This window comes from Centruroides sculpturatus, unplaced genomic scaffold (assembly GCF_000671375.1).
Source record: "Centruroides sculpturatus isolate CEXI.00-Female unplaced genomic scaffold, Cexi_2.0 scaffold707, whole genome shotgun sequence".
Lineage (NCBI taxonomy): Eukaryota > Metazoa > Arthropoda > Arachnida > Scorpiones > Buthidae > Centruroides > Centruroides sculpturatus.
Window position 1 is genome coordinate 305,900 of NW_019384935.1, and position 9,154 is coordinate 315,053.

General features: G+C 29.1%; 1 protein-coding gene across 1 annotated transcript in view; it reads right to left on the reverse strand.

Annotated features, from left to right (window-relative positions):
- LOC111632059 (probable ATP-dependent RNA helicase DDX52) overlaps nucleotides 1–9,154 on the reverse strand; it is a 59,419-nt gene that overhangs the window by 43,376 nt on the left and 6,889 nt on the right. Inside the window, exon 2 of the mRNA XM_023376414.1 lies at nucleotides 4,288–4,432. Within this exon, the coding sequence (XP_023232182.1) occupies nucleotides 4,288–4,432 (145 nt within the window). The remainder of the gene's footprint in view (nucleotides 1–4,287; nucleotides 4,433–9,154) is intronic.

Sequence of the window (9,154 nt, forward strand, 5' to 3'; positions counted from 1 at the left end):
GCTACACAAAAGCCTGGGAACATTACAATTGAGTAGAAATACATACATCACACTACAGAAGGCCACTATATTGAATACATGCCATATTGTTAGGAAATTCCTTAATACAGACACTGACACTGACACACACATTTAATTTTAGTTTTGTTTTGGTTGCTATGCCTTGACTCTGGTCCCGCATAGTACACAGCCACCGGTGTGTACCGAGTATAACCCACTAAACCCAACATATAATAATAATACCAAGAACTCACAACATACAAAATACATACACTGAAAAAATTAGTAAACACTCAGAATTTGCCTACAAAATAAAGCATCTGTGGAGAATAGATAAAATACTTATTGTGTCAGTAGTCCTTTCTTACACAGGTATCATACTTCAGAAAGCTACTATACTAAACACATCACTTAGGAAAGAAATTCTTAAACACAGATACAGCCAGTTACACTACCTGACCTCCATCCAAAGATCAGATAGAAGCCTAGGTAGAGTAACTGGCAATACATCTGCATGGTAAGCAGGAGTTGTGGGTTCAACTTCCACTCTGGATGTATTCTTTTCTTCCATAACATTTTAAATTAAAGTTAATTTATTTACAATTATTAAAATTATCATAGCAGCATAAGTGTCCACCTCTAGTCAAATTATTTTATATCTAATTATTACGTGAGTCTTATTATAGCCCAATAATATGGCAGATCATTGGCATAATTAAATATTGGGTTTGTGGATTTATTGTATATATAGAGATACATTCACAAATAACATGTAAACAAAGCAACATTTTTTCTTTAGCTATACTTTGACTTTAGTCTAGCATAGCATTCAACTGGTATATAAACAGAGTAGGATACACTCCACAAACACCACCATAATAAAAACAATTCTCTCACTAATCACCATCTTGTTGAGGTGTTAGAGTTCAACAGTTCCAATGAACCATAGAGCAATAGTGGGAGAAGCATAAGCCTTCAGTAGGGCTACCTATGCCAGTAAGGTTAATGGAAAGAAAAACAAAAAGTGACCCACAAACAGAGTGGACAGTTGCTGAACAATATCTGTTCCCCATGTAGGGCAAATGATTTATAATCACCTTGCTTTAGATATATAAGCACATCCATTTCTGTGGAGAAAACAAAAATGATTGTTACACATTCACAATATGATACCAAGTTCAAAAAATTTGCCACAGTCTCCCTTGCATCAGTGGCAAACATAGCACTGACCCAATTATGGCCACTGTATCACAAACACATTCATTACCTCACTCATACACAATAGACAACCTAAGTGTTTCTATTAATAAATCTAATTGCATACATAGAAGTAAATATCAAATTGAAAACTGCTGTGACAGGACTCAAAAATCAGAAAATGCAGCAAAACTTTTTATTTATTAACATTTTCAGCCAGCACTGATTTATATAGTTATATTTTTAACTGCACTTCATGCCAAATATTGATGTAATGTTATGATGAATTTTTAATACTGTCTTACAGCATTAAAAATAACTTTTTATTCAAAATTGCAACTACTGTTGATAGCTTACAACTATCCTTATCAAGCTGATTCAATTGGAATCCATATTTGTGTACTTGCAATTTTGAATAAAAAGTTGTTTTTAACACCCTAAGACATCATTACATTAAGTTATATTTTTACAAAATACAATCAAATTTTGTATAGAAATATTGAACAAATAAATAATTGTTTTTCTTCTTACTACCAAAATAATTAAAATGCATTCTTTGCAGTGCGAATAGTTATCATGAGGTAATTATGTCTGAAACTAACAGAGTAATCAGTCAAGTTGACACTAATGGTTTACAGCTATATTAACACAATAATAAATATAATAATTCTAGAATAAATATATTTGCTAAATATAAGTTAAGATTTATTTTATTTGAATGTCATTTTTCAAAGAGGGTGTATAATCCCACACTTTGAATAAGTAATCTTTAACATCTCTAACGCACCACTGGACCTCAAAGCTCAACTATATTCTCATCTCCAGTGAGCATCTCAGCAATCTGTTCCAAAATTAGAGCAACAAAGCTCAATTCATTTAAAACATTTTAAACAATATTTTGGGTTTAGGCATGCAGGGTTTTCTTGTTCTGTTGCCACCAAACAGGAATAAATGTCATTTTTGGATGCTCCTATCTTAGGCACCTAAGTGAGGGACCCCAATATGGGGTTTGATTTATATTAAAACTTAAGTTATGCAGTTTTGNATCAGTCAAGTTGACACTAATGGTTTACAGCTATATTAACACAATAATAAATATAATAATTCTAGAATAAATATATTTGCTAAATATAAGTTAAGATTTATTTTATTTGAATGTCATTTTTCAAAGAGGGTGTATAATCCCACACTTTGAATAAGTAATCTTTAACATCTCTAACGCACCACTGGACCTCAAAGCTCAACTATATTCTCATCTCCAGTGAGCATCTCAGCAATCTGTTCCAAAATTAGAGCAACAAAGCTCAATTCATTTAAAACATTTTAAACAATATTTTGGGTTTAGGCATGCAGGGTTTTCTTGTTCTGTTGCCACTAAACAGGAATAAATGTCATTTTTGGATGCTCCTATCTTAGGCACCTAAGTGAGGGACCCCAATATGGGGTTTGATTTATATTAAAACTTAAGTTATGCAGTTTTGAAGAGGAATTTCAGGCATGGCCAGATAAGAAAAATGGCTACAATACTAGGTTTTGCTGTAATTCAACGATGGAAAAACGCAACCCACCATTCCTTTGAAAATAAACATTAAAAAAACTGAAAATAAAATTTAAAAAAATTGAGAATGAAACCCAGAACAACCATGGGATGAAGACTCATAGAACAGAACTTAACTACTATGCCAAACACTCTTATAAACATATTTGTACTTGAGAATATAAATCCAATAACTTAAAATTGTTCCCTTTTTTTTTCTTGAAACTGCTTAAAATCAAGGATTTTTGACTACTATGTACAGGTTTAATTTCACCCAAACTTTTATTTTAAACATGAAATATTTAAAACTGACATAGTCATTTAGTTTCCTTTCCTTGAAAGTTATCTTTCTGATATACGATTAAAAATTTTATATATAACCACAGATTACATTTATCAGCAAAATAATCCACAAATCCTTGTGAATTCCTTTTGTAAATGTATTCAAACTTTCTTTAAACCTAAATTTAAGAAGGGTTTACAGTCCAATGGCAGTATGAAGTTTCAAGGCTGCTAGTCATTGCTGGAGTTGACAAGAACATTGTCTGGTTTATAGTCAAACTCTGATCAGTAGCTAACTTGACATGGTGTGATGTTGGAAACATCAAAGTTGCATATCATTCAACTTTGAAGTTGTGTTTCTAGGCCAGAAGTGTGTGTCAGTCTAAAACTAGTTCAATGTCTAGCCAGGTGAAGGATGACAAACATAGTGGAACTCTGTTGTTTCAGTACTACATTGCTGTCAGACTACATATCAATCCTTACAAGAAAAATTTAGTCACATATAAGTAGCTAACTTTATAACAGTATTTAATAATTAAGAAAATTATAATATAGATAGTTTACTAATAAATTATAATTGCAATTGTAAACTGATGATTTAAATGCAACTATATATTTTGAATGTTGATTGATAGTTTGTAAAATGTTAAAATATGAAACAGAATTCAAAAAAAACAAAATTTGTTGGTTAAGAAAAGAAAATTCCATTAAAAGATTGAAGAAACATTACATTACAGTGAATAAGGAAGAATTTGAATGCATAAAGGGTTGATGATGAACCAAATACTGTAGGTCCAAAAACATTACTTTTCAAATAAATCATTAGTTTCCTCAACTTAGCAATTTATTCGTTAAATTTTGAACATAGTGCCAAATTTTAGACAATTCTTTGAATATGACAGTTGAATAGATCTAAAATGTATATTATCATCAATGATGTAACAAAAATATAAAATAAAGAAATATTGTTCTAAGCCAGAGATTTGTACTTGTTTAAGGATTAATGAACAGACAAGGTTTAATCATTGTCAAGAAAAAAATATTCTTACTTTGTTTCTTACTTGAGTATAAAAATCTATTTAATTCAATTCATTGGTGTAGTTTAATTCAATTATATTTCTTAATAAATTTTATATCAAGAAAACTTAAAAAATAATATACAGTACATATATACAATAAAAGATATAATGTGATTTTTAACTTTCTTATAATTGAAACGGTTACTTAAATCAGAAAAATTACTCATTACTAAATTTAATTCCAAAAGATACCTGAAATTTTCCTCTTTGCATCAAATTTATCATTTTCTTCTATCTGTTTCTCAATATTTTCTTCATTTTCTTTCTTGACAGTTTCAAGCAACTTTGAATCTTGAGAGAGATTATTATTAGTTGAATATCTTTTTTCACTAATAATCTAAAAGATGGAAAACAATCAATATATTTAAACCACATCTATAACATTGACACGTAAAACCAATATATTCAAACATAATATTAATAATTATATGTACGATAATATCTCATCAGGATAATCAATCTTTGCAAAGTTAATAATACTTTTCTCGTGTTCAAAATAAATTTAAATGTATTAATAAAAAGCTCTTCTGTGTGTAGCGTCTTTGTAATCCAAACGTTAATTTTGGTAGATGATCAAACAGCAATTAGTTAGGAAAACGTTACAGTTTATTTAAAAGAACACTTTTTAAAAAATTCAGACGCATTTCGGGTTGGCTTGTATTCCCAACCCCTCTTCAGTGATGTTATATAATGGTACAGTATAGACATGTGTGGGAATATTCCCACAAAGTGTTCTTTTAAATAAACCGTAATGTTTTCCTAACTAATTGCTGTTTGATCGTCTACCAAAATTAATGTTTGGATTACAAAGACGCTACACACAGAATTTGAAAATACAGAAACCACATCTTCTACATTAAAAAGCTCTTCATTTATAACAAATGTATTGCTTACTCTGTTTAATGAATTAGACATATAACATGTCTAATTCATTTGTACACATGTTTTAACAAATTTATACTTGTTTACTACATTAATTATTTTACATTCATATCAAATATAGATGGAAAATATTTTTCTTTTAATATTTCATATGAATATATGTTAGTTATATCATGTATTCTTTTTACTTTCATTTCCATTCCTTTAATTATTTTAATTTTTAAAGTCAAACTTATATTCATTCTATTTTTAGACATTATAAAAGCATAAAGAACTTTTCTATCTTGAATGCAAATGTCACTAAAACTATGAAGCAGGTGATAATTTTGCAAGAGCATGCACTTTCTATATCAGTTACTAACAGCAAACGATCGCCTAATTATCGGGCTATAATATGGCTATAGCCCGATCGTTTGCTGTTGTTATTATCTACTCGGGCTGTGAGTTGATGTTTATTTATATATATATCAGTTACTATATGTTACTTTCAATTTTCAAGTTTAATTTTGAAAATGTGAGATATACTAGCCTCAACTCAGAAATTTAGTTTGTATTTAAATAAATGTTTAAAAAATTCAAATTAACTGCATTTTTTTAAACACTAATTTAAATAAAAATTTCAAGAAAAATAATAGACATTCTTAGTGAAACACAATAGTAAAATTCAGATTCTATATGTGTTTCCGTTAATACATATATTTATATATCAATTTTTAATCAAAATTCATTAGATATATTTAGATATTTCATTACACTTTTACTGTTTATAAATTCTTGTACTTATGAATAACTCATAATATTATGTGGTAAATCAAATACAGTGGTCTGTCATATAATGTACTTAATCCGTTCCAGGTGCATGTCCGTTAAGTGAAAAGTCCGTTATACAAAATGCATTTTCCCTTAGAAATACCTGTTAAAACATATAATTCATTCCATAGCATAAAATAACCGTACTTTACCATAAAAAAATGAAAATGGAGCAGTCATCAATTATGCTGGGTAGTCAGATGTGAGGAGGAGGAAGAGGAACACTTTCTTTACACATTCATACAGATACAGACTTTTTACACATTGCAGCAGGTCTCTTTTTATTGTTTTTTAATCGGAGTCAGATTCAGGAGAGGCTACCGAAGCTTGCAGGGTCATCTCCTCTTGCTCCATCCTTTGTTTTTTGGCAGCTTGCTTCTTGAAAAACATGTCCAAGGTGGTCTGTTTCTCTCTCTTCTTCAACACCTGTCAGAAATGACAGGCAAAGGTGTCATTGTAGAGATCATTGATCCTGTTGGCCTCAGCTCTGTTTGGATAATGTGTGTTGGTAAACTCCTTAACCTCTCCCCATTTGACAAGGAAGTTTTGTCAACTTTCACTCCTGATGATGTCTTGCTTTGTTTCAATTGAAATCACCTTTCTGTTTTTTTAGAAGCCATGATTTGCACAACACTTGAATAAATGTAAATACCCTGCACTGAGGTGATGTACATAATAAACAAGAGAGCAAGCCGAATCCCAACAGGAGCTCTGTACTTCAGATATACTAATAATACTAATATATTATAAAAATAGCAGATTGTCATTGGCAACAGCAAAAGAGTGAAAACATCATTCGCACTTGTTCGCAGAAAGACCATTGTTTACCTCATGTAATGGCCAAACAGAAAGTCTGTTGTTTGCAGCGTCCATTATACGAGGCACCACTGTATATCATCAGACTTAATAAAATGTAAATATTATCATTTTTTTAAATGTAGTATTTTTTGTTTTGATATACTTATTAATTGTTTATGCATAATTATCTATATAATTATTATAATTTATAAAAATATTAAAGTATTGCAAGTCTAATTTCAACATTTTTGTTATTAAGCACAAAGAATAATTATAGTTGTATTGTAAATACTCTAAATTAAAATTAATCATGGCAATAACAAAGAATTTAATAATTATAAATTTATTTTAGAATTTATCAATTTTTGATATGTAGACATAATGTATGATAAAAGTATCAAATGAAACACAGTTAATTGTATTGTTGAATTAGTTTACTGTACAATCAGTGGATATCTTTAAATAAAAAATATGTATTCAATTTCTTTCATAATAACATTTCAAATTTAATAATAAAAGTAAAAACAATGAAAAATACAGGTGCAAATACCTGTTAATTATTTTTAATTCTAATAAATTTAAATAAAATATACTAAATCCTTGTTAACTTGGACCTAACAACTTGGACTTTGCATACTTTGAATAAATTTTTCAAAAATTGTATAGTAATTTAAAGTTTCTTGACAATAGAAAAGTTATAATTATTGAGTGTTTTCAATATCCAGTCTTTGCAATATCATGCATTATACTACTATAGTCAGTAAGTTACTAAAGACTGTACATTGTATACTGTACTATCAAAATTTTTTGAGCTCATTTTCTGTATAATAAATTCAGAAGTGTAACCTACTAAAGTTCAGTAAAAACTTCTGTATAGAACTGACTGTGGAGAAAACACCCTGCTAACTCACTTTCTTAAATTCAGACAACTTTTACCCCTACTAGTCTGAGTTAGCAGAGATTTATTGTATTATTATATGTAGTAATGAAATATGAATACATATCACGTTTAGCAATAAATACATATCACGTTTAGCAAAAAATATAAAAACATATCACGTTTAGCAATGAATACATATCTCGTTTAGCAAAAAAATAATATTGTAATTATACATTAACATGAAATATATATATATATATATAACATTACCTAAATCTAATTAATTTTTATTTTTAGAATTAAATGGATTGTATATGATTATAAATATTCTTAAAGAATTAAAGATATTTAGCAAGAGACAAAAGGAATACATATCATTCCTTAATAAAACCTACTGGATTTCTATTCCCTACATTGGAAAGACCACTGGATTTGCTTCTGAATAAGACAGTTTTTTTATTTATTCTTAGAATGTTTCATTCACAGACTACAGTCAAAAACAATAATTTTAATCTCATTATATTATTAAATCTATCTCATTAATCTCATTATTTAATCTATTAATAATGTATAATTTATGAATAAAGAAATGATGAATCATTGGTGATAGATGTGATCCTCTGGTAGCATTTTAATTAACATTGGTTTATAGACTTGACAGGATGTACAAAAAAATCTAAGGTATAAAAAATGTATAAAAAAATGAAAAATATTTGAAGCTAATAAAAACACATTGGAAATCTTTTTTCGAAATTTACTAAGAACATTTACTGAACAGTTATATCATCTTTGAGGTGCTCAAGTATTCCATCCGTTTTAAAATTTGTAAATTCCAATTTACACTCTAAAACATGTAAACATGATGATGACCATTAAATATGACTGAAGGCTTTTTTAATCATTAAAGTTTTGTTATTTGCTGGAATTTTTGGTTTTTTAGAAGTGTTTATTTCAGTGGTATGTGGTGACATTTGATGATAGGGAAGCTGTGCCAGCACTGGATAGAATCATTGGAAGCATTATATGATATTTTGGTGTGTAGAATTCACGAGCTAAACCGCAAGAGCTTGGTGCTCTGTATAGCACATGCATGAATGCCTGTAATCTGGCTGCTTTACATAATTCAAATATTTTGGCCATGGAAGCTATCCCATATTCAACAATACAGCACTTCCATAGGAAATATGCATATACAAATTTATATTTGAATATGCAATAGCAATGTTATCTTCTTTTTTTACATGTAGTATAGAAATTTATTGAGTTGCTCGGAAAGTAATTTCGTTTTTTTTACCACTAGACGGGTTAGTCATATTTTTTCTGCCATTTTCATTCTAAACCATATTATCATTATGTATTTTGACAGCTAGCATTTTAAAGCTTATTTGAAAAAAATTTTGTTTGATTCTGTGCAATTGTTTATTTTTTGTGTCCCATCAAATATGGAAGATCGAAAGCAGCATTTTCGGCATATTTTGCTCTTTTATTACCGAAAAGGTAAGAATGCTGTTCAAGCGAGAAAAAAATTGTGTGACGTGTATGGAGAAGATGTATTGACAGAACGACAGTGCCAAAACTGGTTTACAAAATTTTGTTTTGGCAATTTCAATATTGAAGATGCACCACATTCTGGATGGCCAGTTGAAGCTAATGAAAACAAAATAAAGGTACTGATTGAAGCAAACTGCC